General features: G+C 42.9%; 1 protein-coding gene across 1 annotated transcript in view; it reads right to left on the bottom strand.

Annotated features, from left to right (window-relative positions):
- Positions 1-24,998, bottom strand: part of LOC149306256 (xylosyltransferase 1-like) — a 155,196-nt gene that overhangs the window by 43,225 nt on the left and 86,973 nt on the right. Inside the window, exon 3 of the mRNA XM_089540869.1 lies at positions 18,689-19,217. Within this exon, the coding sequence (XP_089396995.1) occupies positions 18,689-19,217 (529 nt within the window). The remainder of the gene's footprint in view (positions 1-18,688; positions 19,218-24,998) is intronic.

Here is a 24,998-nt window from a genome sequence, read left to right as displayed (position 1 = left end):
TTTTTCAGAACTCAGATCCAGAGCCAAGACTTAAGTATGGGATGAGAACTGTTTAGCTATCCAATAGTAAACCAAATTTTACTCTCAGTATACCTCACAATTTGCTATGTTATCTAAGGCCCTATACAGACTGGCCATAATAAAGCTGCTTCAAGTCACTTTGCAAGTATGGTGTTTCAATGATGTCCTAAGGATTGGAGTGCAGCTTTGGTGCAGCTTCCAGACTCTTAGGACACATGCATCATTAAAACACCATCCCTCCAAAGTGACCTGAAGCAGCTTTATTTTGGCCTGTCTGTATAGGGCCTTAGACTGCTGGAAGTGGCAGCTCAACATCTGGAGAGTTACAGGGCTACGTAATTCCTGCACCTGACTTAAAAAATTATAAGTCCAGGAATTGGTCTGAGGATCACAACTGAATAGAACTTGCAGCACTTTCACAAAAATTCCATTCCCAATTATGACATGTCTTCAGCAATATTCTTTCTTTAGAGAGATGTGTTAATCTGTGGTTACCACTGTCTAACAATTGGGGACTCAGAAATCCTTCCTATTGCAAACGAACCAGAGATCCACAAGTAGACCTTGATTTACCTCCCACCCATCCTTATTTGAGGGAATGTGGAGGGTTATGTTGCAAGCTGTCTGAAGAAATGACAGGGTGTTGTCCCATGGTGGGAAGAGGCTATGAATAGACTTAGAATTTGCTATTTCTCTCCCACAAATTAGTCATTCTCTCAGCTGTTGGAAATCATTACTAGTATTAGCAATGAAATCCCTAGAGCTTTGCTGATGTGCACCAGATAAACATCTGGGTTAATTTTTCTCCTGTTGTATAACTAGTGCGGCCATTATTGATCCCAGGGGAGATGCGAATAAAGATGATCTGCACAATAATTGCATCTTATTTCTTTTTAAGATGCATAGGATATACCTCCTAGTGACCTATTTTAAATATTTGCAGCCTTCTTTTTATATTCAATTTTCAAGTACACTCCTCAAGTCAACATTATGACTATCAAGCGAATGAAGTCTGAGCCCTCCGTGAACAAAGAGGAAGAAAAAGAAAGTCACCACTATTTTATTCCGCAAGAAAGATGGAAAAGAATGGAATATACATCTCTGAAGCTGCAGAGGAAGGGAACAAACCTAAGCAGCAGCAACACTCTGGAGGAATGCTGAAGACCATGGAAACTACCATTTTGCTTTTTGCCAGTAACTCTATTCTATTAAAATATCTAGTTATTTCCTTGAATTTTGTTGTTACTGCTTTTAATTGCTGTCAATTCAACTTCAATGTATGGTGACCCTATTGAATGACAGACCTCCAAGAGACCCAGTTATGTACATCCTTGCTTAGGTCCTGAAAAATCAGGTTGTCGCTTCCTTGGTTGAGTCTATCCACCTAAAAGTAGGTCTTAATGTCCTACAACCTAAACCAAAAATCAAAACCTCTTGGTTTCACTAAAAGAGGCACACATTACACTGCTGTTCACTAGGTTGGCATGATGTCCTAGAAATGTTTAAAAATGGTGAGAAACGAAAGGCATTGATGGGGCATATATTACTCTTGGACAGCTGGATCCTTCACATTCTTTTGTGACTGACTTATGCATTGACTTGCTCACTGATCTCTACATCTGTACTCTGCTCTGTACTGAAGCTCACACTGATGAGTGCTGCTCCATTTCTGTATAATTTTTTTTAAAACTCTGCCATGCTTGCATGTGATGTATTTAGTGCCTTGCAGTTTGGCCTACAGCCTAAGACTTTTCTTCCGCTAAACCTGGTGACCAAAATATGAGGTTTGTGAAAAGGACAGCTACAAACCAGCAACTGTAATATTTTGGAAAAAATCATACAACCATAGAATCAAAGATAGTTTTTTTGTGGGTTTTTTGGGGCTATGTGGCCATGTTCTAGAAGAGTTTATTCCTAACGTTTCACCAGCATCTGTGGCTGGCATCTTTGGTTATAGCCCAAAACGTAACTTTGGCTGCATTTCCGAAGCCGCAGATATATACTGTGAGTCTTTGATATCCACTGCGGTTTGGCTCCAGGACCCACTATGGATACCAATACTCACCCATCCACATACACACATACACACACAAGGTCGACTTATACATGAGTATATACAGTACAATTCTCTCATAGAATAAACTAACAAAAAAACCCTAACCCAAACAACTCATATACAAGAAAAATGAGGTAGGGTGCTAGTCAAAATATGTGGGACTTGGGTCTTCTTTACTTCTAGGATCTGATTTCCTTCCTCCCTATTTCATAACCTCACAAAGCTGAAGTATATCCACTTTGATCAAGATGTTAATTCACCATTCTCCCAGCTACGGTTGCTTATCCACAGACTGTACTATATGTTAAATTGCATTGCTTGTGGCAAAACACCAGTTTCTGCCAGTTAAGAAAAAAGCAGATTTCTTCATTTGAAATTCTATAGTCAAAAGCAATTACTGAAATCATTTTTGTGTTTTACAAATCAATGCCTAACAACCAGGACGCTGCTGCGCGACACATACCAGCGAGAAAACAGATACTGAATCTAATTTACTATGATAACTATCTTGCCAGACCAATAATTTTAATAGAAAACTTGCTTTTTTGACATTTCTAATTATGAAGATGCAATCATTCCTTGGAGACAAATCACAATTATTTCCTTGCTTTGTTGGAGCGTGTTTTCCTTCTTCCTGATTGACTCATATGCATAAACAAATAGGACTTAAAAGTAACAGTACATTCATTAATCTAGCATTAGAATTAATTCCCCATTAAAAATAGTTATCACACCACTTAACAGCTAATTAATCCATCACAATCAGCACTGTCACCGTGAATATTAAACTGCTTTGCAAGGATCATCCATTTATCTGATTCAAAGGGTGTCTTTTTAGACAGAGCTTCAAAAAATTACTGTACTTTATCAGACCACAACTTCTGCAGCTCCTCTGGGGGATTCTGAGAGTAGTAGTAGTAGTAATAATAATAATAAATCACTTTCCAAATCTTTGCTTCCTACTTTGTTCCTACTATATCCTCCTATGATATTTACTCATCAGCAGCTCCTGCTCAGCTGAGACTACATTGCACTTGCCAACCAGCTGCACCCCAACAGGTGGTCCCTCTTGAAAAACTGGTGTCCCCTGACTTGGTGTTTTATGTAGAGCTAAGCTGAAATGTCCCAGGACATATTTTCAAGAGAGTATTTTGTAGAATTGTCTCCATTTATACCCCACCACTCTTGGCATGGGGTGGATACCACTTCCACAACCCCAGTACCTAGAAGGAAATTGAGTACAGAAGGCAAACAATGTCCAGGCTTCCCACACAATTGTTGCAATAGTTTAGGACATGGGGTGAGGTTATGGTATGTCCTCCAGATGCTAAAATCATAGTTGGAAGGGACAATAATGGCCATTTAGTCCAATCTCCGGCCATGCTGGAATACACAATGAAAGCACTCCCGACAGAGAGCCATCCAGCCTCTCTTTAAAGACCTCCAACGAAGGAGAACCTCCAGGGGAGTGTGTTCCATTGTCGAACAATTCTTACTCTCAGGAAGTTCTTACTAATGTTGGGGCAGAATCTCTTTTCCTGTAATTTGAATTCATTGCTCTGGGTCCTGTTCTCTGGAGCAGCCGAAAACAAGCTTGCTCCATCCTCAACGGGACATCATTTCAATTATTTAAACAGGGCTATCATATCACCTCTTAACCCCATCTTCCCCAGGCTAAACATGCCCAGCTCCATAAGTCAATCCTTATAGGGCATGGTTTCCAGACCCTGCACCATGGTGTCTTGTAAGGGAACTGGCTCTTTCCCAAAGTTTGATCTGACTGTGTAGAGGATTCTTGGAAAGAGGCCCCGGCAGCATTTGGTCCATGCTCGGGCTAAGTGTCCCCTCACCTTTCAGCATTGGTACAAAGTATGCAGGGCAGAAGTGGTTGGCATGCACACATACTCTCTCTCTAATTAATTTTATGTCTGGCTTTTCTTGGCACATAATATAGGTTCTCTTGGTACAGAATGCAGATTGGTTTTTTTGGCTTTGCCTTTGGTTCTGTCTGCACTGTTGGATAATATAGTCACAATGCTCAAGGAAGGGTTGAGTCATTTAATCTTGGCTAAAGCAGCCATACAGATGTTAGAGAAACAGAGTACTTCATTACTTAGTTCAATGTTGGCTGCCTCATAGGAAAGATGAGAGAGAAGTCTAGTCTAATCATCATTTTGATGATATCTACACTATACATGTAAAGTGTCTGATGCCACTTTAACTGACATGGCTCCATTGTTTAGAGTCCTTGGACAGGTATTTTGGTTTGGTATTTAAAATTCCCTGCTGAAGAATTTTCGTGCACTTCCCTGAATATTACATACATTGTAATTTAAATATGCTCTTTCGTTCCTTTCCCTCGAGAACTGTCTCCTGAAGTGATGTTTAAAAACCCAGAGTGCTATGCTCCCCTACACAAAGCTAAGTTCTTGTAGTGATCTTTCAAGCTTGGCACTGGCAACACTGGGCAGAAGTGGCTCTATAGATGTTTAAAACAGGCCTCATGCCTGACTTTCCCTGGAGATGCTGATTCAGAAAAAAATTTGGATGCAAATTATATGCTCTGCCTTGGCATTGGTTGCTATGTGATTCCATTATTACAGAAGAGCCAGTCCTGAATATAATGATTTCCAGTTGTTTCTTCAGTTTGCATCATATCTTATGGATGGGACCAGGGCTGGAGAAAATGTGGCCCTCCATATGTTGGTGAACTCAACTAGCTCCAACTAGGATGGCGAATCATTGTGGATGATGAGCAATGTAGTCCAACAGCATCTGTAAATCAGAAAACATCCGAGGGGAGCCGTGTTGGCCATATAGCAAATCCAATAAATAAAAAATCCACCAAACAGTGATACCTTTATTGGCCAAACAAAGTGCACAATATACATGTTGCAAGCTTTCGAAGCTCCACTGGCTTCTTCATGTTAAAGATGTTAAAGAAACATACAAGAGAAACAAAAGCTGAAGATGTTAGTCATGTGCCTGCATTTTGCTGTTTTTGCATTTTTTAAATTATCAGCTTAATGCAAATCTTATCTCTTCTATCATTTACTTATTAAAACTTGCACCTTTCCCCCTGCCCCTGGCAAAACTCTCAATCAATTTACTTCCATTTTTAAAGAGACACCTATGTACAATTTTAATTGCCAAGAAATTCCATTATATTGCACCATCCTGCTGGAACTGCTGATGCCAATTACACTTATAATCTTTTGTTGACCTTGTCATTAATAATGTATTAGCTATTTTAATGTTGATTAGTTTTTGTCAGAAAAGAAATAATGAGGCACCCACACTTGCATGGATTTCAACTGAATGAGGCCACAAATAAATTTAACGTCAAAGCAGTGGGAGATGAGTGGAAACAGGACCAATTTACTTTGGAGTTTATTACTTGTCAGATAGAGAAATGGAATATAATTTATGGTGTGACATTTCCAACAGCAAATACATTCTAGCATAAGCAATTAACACTCATTCTTTTGGCAGGTTTAGAAGATTACTCATAGGGTGTATGTATGTGTATGAGAGTTATAATAACAAGTGAATACCAAAAAAAGCACATACACACAAAAGGCAAAAGCAAAACACACTCACACACATTTCTAACATGCATCAGATCTCTATAGCTCAAGGCTTGTGATAAAAATATATTTGCCGTATATTAACCCTGCACAGATTTGGCAGAAGGGGAAGGTATAACAGTAGTCTATTGCTATTGGAGGAAAAGTAACCAAATGCTTGGTCACTCCATAGCAGGAAATTTGGATGGAAGACTTGCAATTACCTCATACTAGATCAGTTTTTCTATCTGCTGTAACAAGTGGAAGCAGAGTGCTTTCCCATAACTGCTGATCATTGAGACCAAAGATGCCAGGAAATGAACCCGGGCCATTTTGTATGTGTTCTCGGCCTCTGAGCCATCACCATCCATTGTCCATGATTCTCAAATGTTGGATTTAATATCTGAAAACAGAGATGGGTAGAGATCATCCTCTCTGCAAGCCACACATTTGAGATCCTCATGGATTTCAGTTCCCATCATTATCTCACAATTAACTATCCCTGTTCTAGAAGAAGGGATGCAATATTTTAATGAAATATTTCATCCCAAACAGGTCAAACCTATCATGAGAGTCACAAACAAACAAGCAAGCAAACAGCATCAGAAAATGTTCATCTTTACATATACAGTGCGCCCGTGTTATATGCGGGTATGCTATACATGGCTTTGAGCTCACGCGCTCAAGCCGTAGGGAGCACGTAGGGCGTAAGGGGCAGCGTGTCCCATTCAGATGAACAGAACGGATCCCCCGTGGAAGGCAAGGGTCCACTGTACAGTGAGCCTGCATCATACGTGGGGTTGCTATAGGTGGCTTTCAGCTTATGCTGAAGCCGCACGGCAAATGGGAGAATGGCACGCATGCCACACAGCCACAGCGCGAGCACGAGCCCCATTATATTCAATGGGGCTTGAGCATACACGCTTTTTGCTTTATGCAAGGGGGTCCAGAATGGATTCCCTGTGTAAGGCAAGGGCCCACTGTACTTGTGTATGCATGCAATCAGGAAAATAGCTTCTGAGGAAAGGGTTAAGTTCGCCATTGCCTTCAAATCCTTCGAATTTAATTGCTCCTCCACTGTTGCATTAAACATAAAATTTCATTCTGAGTTGTGCCCGTACTCTTAGGTCACACCTAATACAACCCTAATGTAACCCTCTTCGCTCTGGCAACTTCTCTCTAAAGCATCCCAGAAGTGAAAAAGGTTTCCAGAGAATAGGCCCGTGATGGCGAACCTATGGCCCACGTGCCCGCGTGGACACTCCAAGCCCTGTCCGCGGACACGCTGTCAGGACCGCCATGAAGGAGGCGGGGCATGTGTGGCAGGCTGACGGCGGGCACGCAGGCCGGACTCACCAGGCCCAGCGCCGCCAGGGAGGGCTCTGGAGGGCTGAGAGGGAAGGCCAAGGAAGGCGCTGGCTCTGGCCGGAGCCGCGGGAGGCCTATAGCGCCACTGCTTGCCTGGCCCAGCTCCCTCCGGAGGAGCTTCACCCGCCGCTGCTGCTGTTGCTGCTGCCTCAGTGGCGGGAGAGCAGCAAGAGCAGCAAAAATAACAGCAGCTGTTCCTCCGGAGCGGGGGAGTGTGCGTGTGTGTGTGTCTCCAGAGGGGAGCACAAGGAAGAAACCGGGGCCGGAGGTTTTGTGTGTGTGTGAGAGAGAGAGAGAAAGACGGAGGCAAACTCCAGGGCCAGAAGGGCAGCGGAGGCAGGAGGAAGAGGACTTGGAGAAAGGAGAAGGAAGGCAGGGAACAGTGTTGCCAATTTCGCGACTTTCACGCAAAAACGGGGACTTTTCAGAGCTTTTCGTGTGATTTTCATGCCTGGCTCTATTTTAGTGCCTATTCCGCGACTTTGGCCCATTTCAGCTCCAGCCTGAGACGGCTGCAGAGCAACCAACCCTTTGGAGTGTAACAGTTTTCAGCCAATCAGAGAGAGGGCTGGAGAAAAAAACTCTCTCTCTCTCTCTCTCTCAATGTCTCCCTCTGAGAGAGCGAGGACGGAGCAAGAGCAAACCAACCAACCAACCGTTTGGAGGAATCACACTAACAGTTTTCAGCCAATCAGAGAGAGGACAGTGATTGCCCCCCCTCAGGTATTCTCAGGCTCCAGGGGAAAGCAAAGTGGCTGCTGTGTGATCATGTGAATGTGATGTCCCTGAGAGTGTGTGTGTGTGTGTTAGTGATTAAATATGCCTCTGAGCATGGGCAGAGCACCTGGTCAGTTGGCACCCCTGCTGCCCTGTGTTCCAAGAATTTTGTTTTGTGGATCTCTTTTTCGTTCTCTTTTCCATTGCCATCCATACTGCAGAAATAATCCAGTTTGGCACTGCTTCTAACTGCAAGGCTCCCTGCGATGATGGGATTCTGGGCACAACAAACCACCAAGCCCAGAATTTCATGCATGGAGCCCTGGCTGCCGGTAAAAGCAGAGTCTCAACATCTCACAACAAACTACAATTCCCAGGATTCCCTGGTTTGACAAGGGAATTGCCTCCACGCTTCCAGATCACAGCCCCAGAGAATGAGTCTACAGGATATCAGTGTTGCCAATTTAAGTCCACTTCTTCAGCTGCATTTGGATTTAATAATGATAATAATAATGGTGATGATGATAGAGAGATAGATCTTGTAGCACCTTTGAGTCTCACTGAAAGAAAAGTTGGCAGCATGAGCTTTCCTAGACTTAAGCGTATTTCCTCAGATGCATGGGATGCATTGTGGCACCAGAGCTCTTTCTCACAAAACTACAATTCCCAGGGTTCCCTAGCACTGAGCCAGGGCAGTTAGTGGTCTCAAACTGGATTATTTCTGCAGTATGGATTGGACCTTGAGCATTTTTAATAACAAAGGTCCAAAACACTGCAGAAATAATCCAGTTTGTGACCGCTTTAACTCTCCTGGCTCAGTGCTAGGGAATCCTGGGAATTGTAGTTTGTTGTGGCACCAGAGCTCTTTTTGATAAAGAAGGCTCAATGTCTCACAAAACTACACTTCCCAGGGTTCCCTAGCACTGAGCCAGGGCAGTTAAAGCAGTCTCAAACTGGATTATTTCTGCAGTGTGTCTTGGACCCAACTCAGGCTGCATCGTCACTCCAGACTCCAGAGACAATCCAGTTTCATACCGTTTTTACTGCCATGGCCCAGTGCTATGAAATCCTGGGAATTGTAGTTTGTTGTCACACCAGAGTTTGCTGAGAGAGAAGGTTAAATGTCTCCCAAAACTAGAATTCCCAGGATTCCCTAGCACTGAGCCATGGCAATTAAAAGGGTGTCAAACTGGATTTATTTCTGCAATGCGGTTGCAGCCTAACACATTTCTATTTGGCACAAAGCTTCCTGAGCCCCCTTCATGTCAAAATAATATCTTAAAAGGACTGAAAGATTCTTTGTTTGGTTCAATGGTGATTTTGAGAGTTGAAATAAGTTACAATTATTTTTATTCAATTATGTTTACGTTTATTTGCAAAACATCTGCCATTTTAACATTATGGGAATTTTCCGGGAATTGTGACTGAATATTCCATGTGATGTGGGGGGATTCAGCGGGTTTTGGACAAACATTTTCGGGAATTATCTTCGAGGCTTGTTGGCAACACTGGCAGGAAAAGGCAGGGGTAAAAGCAGCAGCAGGAGGAAGCAGCCTCCTGCCTAGGGATGCCATAACCCGCCTGGGGGCGGGACTTTCCCTTTTTTTGGCCCCCTGGCATGGTCCCGCCACGTTTTTGCCCCCCCCCCCCCACGTTTGCCCCGGGTTGAGTTGGTCCCTGCCTCAGCAGCAGCAGCTGCAGCCACTCTGCAGCTATTGCTGCCAACTGCCAGTCTGCCCTCAACCTGGCCACTCTTGCAGCAGCTCCTGCTGCAGCCTTTGCAGCCCTCCAGCGCTTCCATTTTGCTCCCTGGGCTGCCCTACGAGTTCTTCCATGGCTGCAGGCAGGGCTGAGCAGGGGCTCCTGCCCTTCAGTCTGGCTGGCCAATGGCTGGACAGCCCGCCCCTGCTGCAGGAGCCTGTGAAAGCTAGCAGGGGGCGGGGTTGTCCCAGCTCCACTCTCCCATTGGCCAGCCAGCCTCCAGAGGAGGAGCTTCTCTTCCTCCCGCGGGCCCAAGGCTGAGCAGCAGGGAGCGCACTTTACCAGCAAGGTACTTCCTCTTCTTTTTTTTGCCCCTTTCTCTTGTTCTTTCTCCTCCTCCTCCTTCTATTATTTTTCTTCTCCTCTTCCTCTTCCCCCCCCTCCTCCTCCTCCTCCTTTTACCTTTTTTCCTATTCTTCTTCTTTATCCTCCTTTCCTTCTTTCTTATTCCTTTCTTTTTTTCTCCTCCTCCCCCCTTCTGCCTCTGCTGCTGCTGCTGTTGTTGTTGTTGTTGTTGTTGTTGTGTGTGCCAAACTCCCTCCTTAGCCAGGCCTGCATTTGCCAACAAGAGGGAAGCCAGGACTCGTGGGGGCCATGGGGGAGGGGAGCTGAGGGGGAGGCACCAGGCAAAAGGGAGCCCAGGAGGGAGGGAGGGAGTGGCACCATCAAGCTGTACCCACACTGGAGAAATAACCCAGTTTGGTTGGCAATGCTTTAACTCTTTTCTGACTCAAGGCTGTGGAATTCTGGGAGCTGGAGTGTGCTGTGGAGACCAGAACCCAATCCCTGACTCTTTTATAGCTCAAGGCTGTGGAATTCTGGGAGCTGGAGTGTATTGTGAGGACCAGAACTCAAGGCCTTCATCACTTTTAACAATGATAGTGATGATGATGACAGATGGTGATGTTGATATCAGCCAGCTTCTGAAGCATGCACTCACTGTTTCTGAAGCCGAGATAGTGTGACTTTCCAAAGTGCCTTTTCTGTGTGTGTTGTTGTTGGGGTTTTGGTTTTGGTTTTGGTTTTTTGGTGCTTTGAATGCTAACAAGTCTCCCTTGTTTTGACAATAATAGTGATGATGATGGTGGTGATATTGATATCAGCAAGCCTCTGAGGCATGGCCAATGTAATTTGCTCTGATTTTTACAAACTCATGCACAGTGAAGAAAAACCAAAGTCCCTTGATCAAGTACACACTTCTGAGAAGTATAGTTGATGCAAGAAACCTGAAACGTCAAATCCACTTCTTGTGAAACCACCTTGACATCATGTTCAATATGCATAGCCATGTGAAATCATGCTAAGTGTTAAACCCTCTCTTTCGGAGGCAGAGAGGGTTGTTGTTGTTGTTGTTGTTGTTGTGTACCTGCAAGTCGTTTCTGACAATGGCAACTCTAAGGTGAACCTATCATGGAGTTTTCTTGGCAAAGTTTTTCATGATCCTTCCTGAGGCTGAGAGAGTATGGCTTGCCCAAGATCACCAAGTGGGTTTCTATGGATGAGTAGGGCTTCAAACTCTGGTCTCCAGGCACACTACTCAAACCACTGAACCATGCTGATTGATTCACTGTATCTTCTGTGCTTTTAAAATGCTTGTTGTTGTGTGCTTGCAAGCCGTTTCCAATTTATATCTATATCTATAGATATGTATATATCTGTGGGTGGATGCATGTGTGTGAGAGAGAGAGTGTTATATATAAATAGATGTGTTGGTGTATATATGTGTATGTGTGGCATATATATATATATATATATGGGTGTGGATGTATGCATGTGTGTTTCTGTGTATGTATATGTGTGGGTCGGCAGAAATGTGTGAGTGTATATATGAGTGGGTAGGAGTGTGTATGTGTGTGTGTATTGGGCAGACTGCTGCACTAAGTCCAAGGGGGAGCTGTAAAGGGCTGTTGTGTGCCTTCAAGTCCTTTCTGACCTATGTGTCAACCGTATACTGGGGTTTTCTTGGCCATTTTCTTTAGAGGAGTTTTGTCCTTGCCATCCCTTGAGACTGAGACCAAGCAGGGATGAAAACGCTGGTCTACAAAGTTGTCCAGTGCTCAAAACACTATGCTGGCTCCTTTTTATCATCCTTCTATTTTTTCAGTGCTGTAGTTCCATCCTATGGAGTCCTGGGATTTGTAGTTTTACTTCAGCCTTCTCTGCAAAAGAGTGCTGGTGTCTCATAGAACTACCAGTTCCAGGATTCTGTAGGATGGAGACATGGCAGTTAAAGGGGTCTCAAACAACATTACTTCTACAGTGTAGTTGCAGCCTAGATTAGAGCCACTGAATCGGTGGAATCTTACTTGTGATTGAATGTGTTTTCCTTTGTTGGGAATAACCAACAGGAATTTATTTATTCATATTTTACTTATTTTATTTGGTTTATATGTGGCTTTTCTGTCCAGGAGGCTGTCCAAAAGATCCTCCATTTTGAGCAGGATTGTGGTTGTTTCTGACTTATTGCAATCCAAGAGTTTTCTTGACAAGGTTTTATCAGAGGCTTTTTCTTCTTTTTGCTATGGCCATCATCTGAGGCTCAGAGCAAGTGATTTGCCTCTATTTTTGAGTGCTTTAAAGTCTTTCCCAACTTAGGGCGACTCTAAGTTTCTTCAGAGGAAGTTTGCTGAAGGCTGAAAGAGTATGACTTGTGTGTGTGGTGCCTTCAAGTTGCTTCCAACTTATGGTGACCCTAAAGAGAAAATATTATGGGGTTTTCCTGGCAAGGTTCATCAGAGGTTTGCTACTGCTAGCCTCAGGCTGAGAGAGCGTGCCTTGGTTTTTCCCCTGTAAGTCCCACCTCCCCCCCCCCCCGCCGAGGGCAGGTGTCCCTCCCTTGGAAGGTGGAAGCCCCCCCCAGAAGCCTTGCCCCCAGAAGGAAGAAGTTCCACCCCCAGAGGGAGGAAGTCCCGCCTCCCAGAAGGAGGAAGTCCCACCCCCAGAAGGAGGAAGTCCCGCCCCTGGCACCCAGTGCCACCCGGTGAAGAGATACCTCTGAGTTTGGGCACTCAGTTTCAAAAAAGTTCGCCATCACTGGAATAGGCTTTTGATATCTTTAGGTAGCTTACTGCATATCCAAAATGTTCTGATGGTTAAATGGGGCTGATTAATGATTAAAGAACCGAAAAACTGCTTTGATTGTGCCAAATAATAGGCAGAAATCCCACACACTTGGTATAAGGCAAAGTAAAAACTGGGTCTTAGCAGCAGGGTGAGCATTGTCGGAAAAGCTGCAAGGCCAGCAGTGCATGTTTACCATTGCCATCAAATGTGGGCCAGTTTTGTGTCAGAAAGCAAGAGGCTCTTGAAGCAAATGGAAGCTGCATTTGTGTTCTGCTTGCTGGCTGCATTTTGTTCTACAGCAATTCCTGATCATCAGGATTAGTGAAGATACAAAAATGAACACATGAGCGTGCGTACACACACACACACGCATGCATGCCTGAATAATCCTCTAAACATTGCATAGTTGATATATCTTTAATGTGATCCCACTAATCCAATTAAGGCTCATAGGAAATCATATCTCAAATGCCATGCTTCAATGTGATTTGCTCTGCCCCAGCTAACCACTAATTAATATGACACATTTTCAACAGTGTTGTCCTGCCTTTCTGAAATGGTGATGCCTGAGATCAGAAATGAAATGATCCAGGTGTCTCTTACTCACATCTAATAGTACTGAGTTCACCACCATTGATTGGTATTATGACAGGTGCATTTGAAAGAACAAACCCATCATGGAAAAGGAAGGTTTAACCTTGCTTCAAGTGAGATTAAAAGAAAACAATCTGCAAGTATTTAGAGATGCCATAATAACCAGCATGCAATCCCACAGGAACAGAGGGACCTTTTACAGCAGACAGATTTCAGTGCCATTGTGAACCCAATATGTGCGCCTTTTAATTACACATGTGTCTGCTGAGCACATATGATGGAGCTTAGCAAAATTAATTTGCTATCAGAATGAGAGCAGAAATAAATTTTAAATATCACACCCTAGTTGGTTTTCTGGACTATCATTTATCCTCAGAAATGGGACAAAATGAAGAATCATGCTAGTCCCTTAATGTGCCAAAGGAAATCGGAAGCAATACAACCAGAATCAATGACTGCTCTGGACATTACACCACACACAGAAATGGACTGGACTGGCAAATTAGGTCACCACTGGCAATAGCAATAGCAACAGCATTTACATTTCTATGCTGCTTCATACTGAACTAAGGCCATACATCTTTACTGAATGAGACTCCAGACCATTTCAAAGAATACGAGATAAAAGGGGGGAAAACATACATAGTTAAAACTTACATTAAAAAAAAATCTATAAAATTTAAAATATATGGCTCTGATTACACTGTTCTTGCAATTTGCACAACAATCTATCTGGGGTCCTTTTCTTCTTCTTGCTTCCGTAGAATAGCAGCTTTCACTGAACAAGGCAACCCAATAAAAGGCTCAACTCCTCGCAATAGCAGAGTCAGCTTGTTTTCATCATCCCTTTCCCTCAAATGTCTGAGGATTTTGCTCTCTAATACTGTTATATAATCGACAATGCAGCAGGTAATGTGTAAGATCTTCAACTTTAGGTGCCCCACATATACAGAGTCTATCAAGAAAAGGGATATCCTGATAACTTCTTTGAATCACCTTTGAATCCATTTGCTCAAAGCGAAGTTTGGCAAAAGCCTTCCGATGTTCTCTTTTCATAAGGAAAAACAGTTATTTTTCTTCCTGGAAGAGCGTTTTGGCCCTTGATCATTGATTTCTGAAACTAAGTTAACTACTGAATGCCAAAAATACAAATATACTTGGACAGTCGTACCACATGTGCAGGAAGGTACCTCTGTTAGTACACCAATAAATCTTATTTAATTACTAAACCCTCAGGTATACCACCTAGCCGCCACTTGTCCTGGGAAGGATGGTCTAAAACATCCACAGGACAGGCAACTATCCAGAGTACTCTTCTCAGAACCCCTTGCCTTGAGGACCCCGAAGCCCCAAAGGCCATGTTGTGGGGAATAGGGTCTTTAGAGCTGGTAGTTTTCTCTCACTGTCCCAGGTGAATCAGAAGCAGGGTTGAGGGACACAGATGAGTTACTGGCTGCAACCCTGGCCTCTATTTACTAACAGTGCCAGTTATGCTCCTCAGTAACAGTCTCCACCAACCTGTTATTTTCCACATGCTTTGGACTACAGTTTCCAACAGCCCCACCCAGCATGGCCTGTGGGCAGAGATCATGGGAATTGCAGCTTTAAACATATGTAGGGGTAGCTGCTTTAACAGAAAGAACAAGAAAGAACCCAGAAGCTTCAGCTGCAGAGGATTTCTCATTCCCAGGTGCCTTCTAAAGTGGGCATTGCAGTGGGACTCATAACTCTGGTTCTTTTTTTGGCAGAGGTGCAAAGAGGAATGGGGACTTTCATCCAGAAGGTGCCTAATGTCATATTTATTTATGAACCACAGACACATCCATAATGCTGTACTTTCCCCAGAGATCCTGGAGTTCAGGGGACTGTTCTGAAGAAGCTTGGAGGATGAATTACTAATAGATACATAAGCAGCCATTTGCGGTGGTTCTGGCATTGTCAAGTTCTTCAAGCAGAATCTTTCCTGTCTTTCTTTTCAGGCTTCGGAAGGACATTAGTAGGCCAAGTCTTCCCCATAAGGACCTTTAAATAACAGTTACCTTGTTTTACAGCTTATTAAGCATTACAGTCATATGATCACAGCAATAAACAACTCTAGCAAGGACATTCGAGACACCAAAATAATTGCTGTTGGAGGCTCAACGTCAAGATATGCTAAAACAAAACTACTGGAATATGATTTCAAGTAACTGAAATGTATTTCATGATATGATATAATCTGTATATCAACGTCGGATTAACCTCATGGAATGTAGCATATTAGGAAGGCATGCAGTCTAGTTGTTTCCCTGAAGTGCTGGATTTCTACATTTAGGAAATGTTACTTTTATATGGCCCAAAGACATCAATCCTTTCTAGTAGTGCTATGACTACTAGCAAACAGGACAAGTAATGTCTACGGTAGTCAAGTAGAGCTGATAAAGAACTGCAGTTAATAGAGCGAGAAACATTCAAAAGGAATCTTGTAGCACCTTTGAGACAAACCAAAAAAGAAGTTTCCAAGAACAGGAAAAACATCTATGAGATGCATTTTCCTTCTCAGATGAAAAAGAAGGAAAATAAGCTTTCTTTACTACTACATGATCCCATTAAGAACAGTGTCTTTTTAACATGAATAAACAAACACCAAGTGCTGTAGACTATATTTCAGAGGAAGAAACTGGAAAAACCACGTCCGAGTATTCCTTGCCTAAGAAAACCCTATTAAATTCATGGAGTGAATTCATAAATTGACAGGCAATTTTAAAGCATGTATATATATACACACACACTTGCAGTCTAGTGTCCCATGGCTAGCCTTGGGACAACTTAACACCAGTTGTATCTGTTGCTACACAACCAACTGTTCACGTAGCAAATTTTCAAATCCAATCCCAGTAGTCTATACCAATGATGATGAAGCTTTTAGGGGTGACGTGCCCAAACTAAAAGGCATCCCAGCACCAGATGTTATCTGGTGCTGAGGGATGGGACCCCCAGGGGGATGGGACTTCCCGGGTAGGACTTCTGCCTTCCAGGGGTAGGACTTCAGGGTGAGACTTTCTCGCCATGCCCTCTCAGGCCTCCAAGCGCACACTTGTTCCTCCTCTTCCTCACCCTTTGTGTGCCAGGGCAAATGGCTTCGTGTGCCATCTCTGGCACACATACCATAGGTTCGCCATCGGGGGGTCTATGCTCTAGCCTCATATGAACTTTTTTGCAGACTGGAGTTGAGAACCTTTTTTCCCTCAAATGTTTTGGACCAAAACTGCCATCATTCTTTAATACTCGTCCTGCTGGTTGGGGTTTCTGGATGTTTAAAGTGCACAACATCTAGCATATCTAAGCCACCTGCCACCCCTTGACCAGGCAGAGGCCACTTGCCTTCTTGGACATATGAGAACTTTGCTGGAGGTAGAAAATCTCAAAGAGTTATGTACCTTAAAATTCTTCAATACCATCTTAACTGACAAAAGAGTAACATCTCGGACAAAATGTAGGCCTATGACTCTAGCATCATCATGTTTCTGTTGGTGCCATATGTCTTTGTCAGAATTATGCATGCATGGGTTCTGTCAGAGTTCTGATAATGTGTTTAATAGAGGGGGGATTGTTTTATAGTAGTTTTCTTTATTTTTCTTCCAATAATGAACAATGTTATATGCATGCTTGAATGGGCTGATGGGTAGGTAATAGTTGCTGAGGCTTATTGGAAAGTAGATAGGTTAGTTGGCATAGGGGGGAATGGGATATGTGCAGCTGGCTAAGATAGTTTTGGGAACTATAAGTTTTGGAATGTGTGAGATGTGGGCTGCATTGGGTTGGTGTCTGAGGGCGGGTGGCTAATAGGGGGGGAAAGCTATGGGAACTGAAGGTGGGTGCTTGGCACTGAATGGAGTTGGGATTTTTTAGGGTTTTAATGTATTGCTTGGCTGTTGGGGGGCAGTTCTAACTTAAATGCTGACTGGTGAATTTCTGACTATGTGCATTCAATAAGTTCTTTGCTAATTCAACACAGTCTTTAAACAAAAGAAAAGATATTTTGATTGACAGGTGACAGTTGAGAGTTGAGAGTTGGAATGTTCTGTTGGTTGAGAGTTATGGCTGAACGAGACTACATGCGCAAGGAATTTAGTAGTAGACCACAAACTGAACACAAGTCAACAGTGTGATATGGCAGCTAAAAAGGCCAATGCAATTCTAGGCTGCATCAATAGAAGTATAGTGTCTAGATCAAGGGAAGTAACAGAGATTATTCTATTCTGCCTTTTTCAGGTCTCACCTGGAATACTGTGCTGAGTTCTGGGCACCAAAATTTAAAAAGAACGTTAAGAAGCTGGAGTGTGTCCAGAGGAGGGCAACCAAAATGGTGAAGGGTCTAGAAACCACGAGGAAAGACTTAAGGAGCTGAGTATGTGTAGCCTGGAGAAGAGATGGTTAAGAGGTGATATGACAGCCTTGTTTAAACATTTACAGGGATGTCATACTGAGGTTGGAGCAAGCTTGTTTTCTGCTGCTCCAGAGAATAGGACCTGGAACAACGGATGCAAGCAACAGGAAAAGAGATTCCACCTCAACATTAGGAGGAACCTCCTGGCAGTGAGAGCTGTTTGAAAGTGGAACACACTCCTTCCTTGGAGTGTAGTGGAGTCTCCTTCTTTGGAGGTCTTTAAACAAAGGCTGGATGGCCATCTCTCAGAGGTGTTTTGATTATGAGTTCCTGTTTGGCAGGAGGTTGGCCCTTGTGGTCTCTGCCAACTTTATGGTTCTATGATTCTGTGGTTGAAGCAGCAGTGTGTCGTTTATTGCTATGTGTGTGTAGACTAGGTTTGGAGCTGTGAAGCAGACTTTGAAGTGGATTATATGTCAGAGAGGTGTATGTTATATATATGCTGTATTATACTGTATCTATATTATAACTGAAAATAAAAGCCTCCAGGAACCTTGGATGAATAAACCATCTGTGATGGTGTTCTTTTAACTGTGAAAAATGGTCAGTGTACTGCTAGTGCCTATAGCTGGTGGGATTTACGGTGCACTTTGTTTTTGGCTGTAGCTGGGTGATTTTTACCCAGACTGTGCTGGGAGTTGGCCTTGCTCAAAAATTATTACTGGCTGACAGTTTATTCTTCTGTATGATTTTAAACATCTTTGTCTGATGAAGAAGCCAGTGAAGATTCAAAAGCTTGTATGATGTATTTTATGCTTTTGAGCTGCCCAAAGAAAATTATATTTGCTTTTCTCATTCTTAGAAATAACATTCTCTGCTCTTCTCAATAAAAAATTTAATCCATGAAACTGAACAACTAAAACGGATATATTTAATCAACTAAGGTGAGAGCGTTCAACTTTTCTGAGAAGGTTCAACTTTTTATGAGTTATAGAACTCCAGTCCCTATCAGCCTCTGCATGTCTGGCCAATGCTGTGGAATGATGGAGGTAGCAGTTTATCAACATCTGAGGCAGAATGGCACAGATTCCCCAGCCATGTCTCTTATGAAGCTACTACAAAAATGACCTAAATATCTACATTTTCCCTCATTTCCCCCTTTGTCCAACTTACCTTCTAGTGGACAGAAACGAGTCACTTGCTCTGGCATAAGCTTCCCTTTCTTATGCTCACAGTACATCTCTGCAATCTCCTGCCGACACTGCTTGGACTTGGCTCTGGACAGAGCAGATAGTGCTTCCTTGCCTGACATCTCGCATTTGGGTGGCTGTTCGTACCCAAGCTCAGGGGAGCCATTTCCACCCTTCTTCCAATGTGGTTGTCGGGCAGATCGGTGGGTATCCTTCCAATGGCTGCCATAGTTGTTGTTCTTTGGGGTGGCATTGCCATCCTGTAGCACCTCATTGGAATTTTTTCCAAGGAATGAGTTTTCTTTCACCTTTTCCTCTTGCTCCAGTTTTCTTCTCAAGCGCTCCTTCTGTTTGCTCACTGGCTTCTTCACCAGTTCTGGCTGGTGTTTTTGCTTCTGTGTCCTGGGAGCAAAGTTGCTGTTATCTATGTTTTCAAAGTCCTTGGGAACAGAGTTTTCATTATTGCTATCTGTTCGCATTTTCTCCTTCGGACGGTGGGAAAAGTAGCCATCCTGCAGAAAGAGGAGGGAAAAGTTGTTATAATAACAGATTTCCCTTGTCCGAAGATGTGGCAACAACCATTGCTTCAGGTGGCTTTACATGAAAAGTATCACATGGTGCTTAGGAAGCCAAAGATTCCCCCATCCTTTCCCTAATATCTGCACCAGCAAAGATATTGGGGAAGGAGTTGAGGGCTCAAGGTCTGCCCAGTTGTTAGTACCCAATCTAGTAAGAACACTGATGTGCACAATATAGAAAGTACATTGTGATTTTAATAATCTCCCTTTTGACTCTCCTGGTTGGACAGGTCCAAAAATATGACACAATATGAAGAAATTAGACTCTAATTTCACACAATAGAAGCCGTTTGATGCTTTGGGGTCAAGTCATTTATAGCATCCTTATCAGAAGCACATCCATCTGGCATCCTTCTCAAAGATATATGAATATCATGGGAGGATGAATAGATCAGGAACAGGCTGGACTGTTTAGTGACTAGGATAATATATTGAAGTGAGGGTGATAAGCAACACATTTGTAACAGAAGAGGACAAATGGAGGCAGAACTATAGACCACTTTTATAATAGGCAAAGAGTACACCGTGTAATGCCTGTTTTACTGTACTGATGTTTATTCATAGTTGCTTACTTGCAACTGTGGTTCTTTCAGTGATCATCTGTAAATTCACAGAAATGGGATATTTCCTGTGTCTGCGGAGGCCAGATTCATAACCTATCAGAAATCTCAGTGGAGTTTTTGGTGGTAGCTACACCCCTCTTATTGCACATGTCTGGCAGGTTTCACATTCCCTTTCTGAGCACCTACCAGTCTGCCACAGTGTAACCAAAGGAGGAAGCTGGCTTACTAGAGGGGAAGAGGGTGCCGTTGTGTGACTTCACAGATGACCAACCAAAGAACCACAGTTACGGGAAGCAACCTGGTCTTCCTGGTCTCTGTGACTTTCACAAGTGAAAGGCTAGCAAGATAAACACACAGGAGGTTGAGTAGTGCATCACTGAAGCATGGCAGGGAGCATTATTATTATTATTATTATTATTATTATTATTATTATTAACCTTTATTTATAAAGCACTGTAAATTTACACAGTGCTGTACATACAATCTTTTAGTCAGAAGGTTCCCTGCCCTCAGGCTTACAATCTAAAAAGACACAACACAAAAGGAGAAGGGAGTGGTGGTGGGGAATAGGATCAGGTCCAGCAGATCTTCTCCACTTCCGAGGCCTGGACCAAGGCAGATGGACTGGAGGAAGGGCTTGGCTTCTTAATGGATGGTTAAAAGGAGGCTTCCTGGGTCAGAGAGGGGCTCGCCTCTGGGAACGCTTCTCTAAACAATATAGTCTTTAACTCAGTTTTGAAACTGGGTAGAGAAGTGATGAGGTGTGCATATGGGGGAAAAAGGTTCCAGGAGTAAGGCGCAGCAAGCGAGAAAGGATTAATTCAGGAGGGTGGGATGTGGCTGAAAGAGGTCTCCTGCCTCTATCGAACATCCAGACAGTAGTGGTAGATGAAGGCTGAAAGCTGTGACCAAGTGGCTGCACAGGAAATGTTGTGTAGCAGTACTCATGCAAGGAATGCTGTAGAGGTATCTATGGCCCTGGTGGGGTGGCTACAGATCAGTGAGGGGAATGGCTGGTGAGCCAGTTCATAAAATAGGTGACTAGTGGCCGCTACCCATTTTGAGAAACCCTATGAGGTCATGACTGAACCCTTTCTGGGGTCAGCATGGCAGAGGAAGAGTTTTGGATCACTCTTGAAAGATTTTGCTCATGTCAGGTAGAAGGCCAAGGTTTTCTGTACATCCAAAACATGAAGTCTGGGTGGAAAATTGGGAGAGCAATCAGATGGAAGTGTGAGGTTCATTAATGTCTGGCTGCAACAGTACCTCATCCTTGTGCAATCAAGTGCAAGGTTGGTCATGTCAAAAGGTACAAAGCCTTCCAATCCCTCTATCTGATGTGATGGCTATAAGGAATGCTGTTCTAATTCTAAGCAGCATCAGGTCACAGGTAGCAAAGGGTTCAAACAGCTTGCCAGTCAACTGGGAAAGGATCAGAAAAAAGCCCAAGGTATACCTTAAGGGAGGAGATGGACAAGACCGCCACCTGGCTAGATGGAGTAGGAAGGACAGTACCTGGGACAGTCTTGGGGGCCGTGGCAAGGATCCCTAGATTTCCTGAAATAGAAGAAGCACTCCCATTTGCAGCAATATGAATTTTGGGTTGGATTGCTTATAATAATAATAATAATTTGTTTTATTTATATACCGCTATTCCAAAGATCATAGCGGTGAACAGCAAGTAAGCTAATTAGCAAGTAAGCTAATTTGCCCCCAACAGTCTGGGTACTCATTTTAGCGACCTCCTCGGAAGGATGCAAGCCTGAGTCGAGCTTGGGCCCTTTTGCTGGTCTTGAACTCGCAACCTTGTGGTTTTGAGTGAATGGCTGCAGTACAGGCATTTAACCACTGCGCCACCAGGGCTCCATTATGACCTGTCCGCATAATTTGAAATGTTGGGAGGGAGGGAGAATCTCTTATTGAACCCCCAAACTATGAGACATAGAGCTGTTACATCTATGTGATACCTCCACTTGTGATAGGAGGTAAGAGACCTGAAAGAGGTGACCGTAATCTTGTTGGCAAGGAGAAGGAGAGGTGTGAACCATGCCTGTGACCATGGTGTGATTAAAATAGCTTGTTGCCTACATCATCATCTTACGGTCTCTTCCAACTCTATGATTCTGTGATTTTCTATCTTGTATTTCTGTGGAAAAGGGGGGGGGGGGAAATGTCTGATAAGGCCAAGTTAGGAGGAACCAAAGTTCTAAGCTCTGGCAGCTCAGCTTCCTCAGGCTCCCTCTAGCAGAGGAGTGAGGACTGAGTAACATAAGGCTTGGTAGTTCCCTGTTCTGTCAAGAGGTTTTCAAAATGGGATTTCCTCCTAACAGCTCTTCAGTATCTGTATCTGCCGTAGTTTGTATTAGGTAAATAAAAATAAAAGTGAATGAAGTTCATATTTTGTAAACCAAGGAAGATTCCTGTCTGTTATTCAGATCCTGCCTCCTCAACATTGTTGGAATATACAGCAGATGAGGTTGATGATGATAATTTATTTCTTAACCACCTGTCACTAAGGCTAGAAATGGGGTACATCATAGATTAAAATGCAATATATAACTGGCATACACATAGGATTACAATAACCATTACAAATTAAAACCATCCAGCTTTTGTTGTTGCTACAATGTTTTATAACTGAGTTTTTAATGGATTTTTTGGAAGGGATTTTGCTGTTTTGTCTGTTGCTTTGGGGATCGTTTGGCTAAAAGGCATCCCACAACTGTTAAAAGAAATAATAAATAAATGTTGCTTTGGAGCACAGAACACTGTGTAACTGAGTTCAGAGAAAACATCACATGTTCACAAGCCCTACTTTCAAAACCTCGTTCTCAGTAGTTTGGGATAATTCTTAGTATGAAGAGAAAACAAGATTCAAATAGAGCGAGACATATAAAGCTTATTAAAATAACACCCAGAATTCTCTACTGAACTCTTGCCTTTGCTGTTCCAACAAGAGTGCTATTGCATTCACAGAAGTGAATTGCTACAAATTGAGGTTAGCTATGCTAATTTAGCATGGTGATTCTTTTTCATTTTCAATGAGATTATTGATTTATCTTTTATCTAAATGTGGGGGTTTGGATTTCCCCCTTCCCTGCACCATAACACTAACCAGACTGAAGCCATAAAAGGGATCTCTTTCCTAACAACATAGTAATTAAAGAATAGTTGTGCTTGTAGAGTCATTCAGATATTCTGTCGAGGAAGGACAATCAATTTTATAACATCTTATCCTTTGCCAAGATTCTCCATTAAGAATTTGGTTCAGTAGTATCACAGATTTGCTACCTCTAGAACAAAGAGCAATCTTACATACCTACATAGATCCACAGACTGCAATATGCAAAAGTGGAGAAAAAAATGGAGAGCTGTTGTCTTAATAATAGAAAGGCACCTTCTGAAGGCTGGTTGGGTCTGGTTTTAACCCCATCCATTCTGAGAAGTTTGCAGTGTTTCTGAAAGGGCTTCTACCTGGTTGTTTAGCTATAGCTCCCTATGGCATAAGAGCAACAAGGAGATGCCAAGTCTGGAGAGGCTGGTAAAGCCAAGCCCTCTGGTCTGGAAGTTCCTGGACTGGGTAACAACAATGAGTTTTGGAGATGATTTGGAGATGAATTCCAAATCCCTTCTTTGGAACTACAAGGAGGACTGAGGCCAGAGAACTTAAATGAACGAAAATGTCTTCAAGGGGTCTCCTAAATGTGACATCAGAAGCATGTCAGGCCTTTAAAAAAAAACAATAGCAGGTGTATGGAGAGTGTTTATAATTTTTGTTATGACCAGAGTATGTGGGGAGGTGAGGTTTAAAACTTCCCTTTTCAGCCACAAGCCTCGTGAAACCAACTTTATCCTTACAATTCAATTAGCCTTAAGGAACAAAGCTCTCATGGGACAAAAGCTTTAATATATTGGAAAGCTGGGCCAAAGCTAACAAAATGATGTTCAACACAGAAAAATGTAAGATACTGCACTTAGGGCAGAAAAATGAAACACATAGATATAGGATGGGAGACACCTGGCTTAAGGAGACTACATGTGAAAGGGATCTAGGAGTCCAAGTAGACCACAAGTTGAACATGAGTCAACAGTGCGATGCGGCAGCTAAAAAGGGCAATGCAATCTTAGGCTGCATCAATAGAAGTACAGTGTCTAGATCAAGAGAAGCAATAGTGCCACTCTATTCTGCTTTGGTCAGGCCCCACCTGGATTACTGTGTCCAGTTCTGGGCATCACAATTCAATAAAGATGTTGAGAAACTGGAGCGTGTCCAAAGAAGGGCGACTAAAATGGTGAAGGGTCTAGAAGCCATGTCCTATGAGGAACGACTTAGAAAACTGGGGATGCTTAGCCTGGAGAAAAGAAGGTTATGAGGGGATATGATAGCCCTGTTTATTGATGGGATGTCATACTGAGGAGGGAGCAAGCTGGAACAATGGATGCAAGCTCCAGGAAAAGAGATCCCACCTCAACATTAGGAGGAACTTCCTGACAGGAAGGGCTGTTTGACAGTGGAACACACTCCTTCCTCGGAATGCAGTGGCATCTCCTTCCTTGGAAATCTTTAAACAGAGGCTGGATGGCCATCTGTCAGAGGCGTTTTGATTGTGTATTCCGGCATGACAGGATGTTGGACTGGATGGCCCTTGTGTTCTCTTCCAACTGTATGATTCTATGATTCAATGATTCTATGATCTGCATCTGTGGCATAAACCTTCCTTGCAGAAAATCTCTCAGAAAAGACTAACACTATGCATAATTATTTTGAACTCCTTCAAAACATTGTCATTTAAAAAAAAAAAAAAGTACACCTCAGCTTTCTGATGCTTATGTACTCTGCAGGATAGCAAACAACAATAAAAAGGAAAATAAAATAAGATATTAAAAAATAATAATAGGTCAAAAACAAATATATGCAGCATAGAACAGTCACCAGGAAAAAAATTCACACAAAGTGGGCTACCTGAATGATGGACGAACTCTAAGGCTGTTTTTGCAGGACCCATTGCCCAGTGGATTGGGGAAAGATCTAATGTAACCCCCAGCCACAGGGAATTTATTCAACCCAGACTTAGACATAACAACACCCTGAACAAGATATTTCTATACACTGGAACACTATTAAAAAAGGAGGATATTCAACAATGTAGGG

The sequence above is a fragment of the Sceloporus occidentalis genome, unplaced genomic scaffold (genome assembly GCF_023333645.1).
Source record: "Sceloporus occidentalis isolate IW3139 unplaced genomic scaffold, rSceOcc1.0.p SCAF_10, whole genome shotgun sequence".
NCBI classification, from domain to species: Eukaryota; Metazoa; Chordata; class Lepidosauria; order Squamata; family Phrynosomatidae; genus Sceloporus; species Sceloporus occidentalis.
Note: the sequence above shows the minus strand (reverse complement) of the source record. Positions and strands in the feature narration are given on the sequence as shown.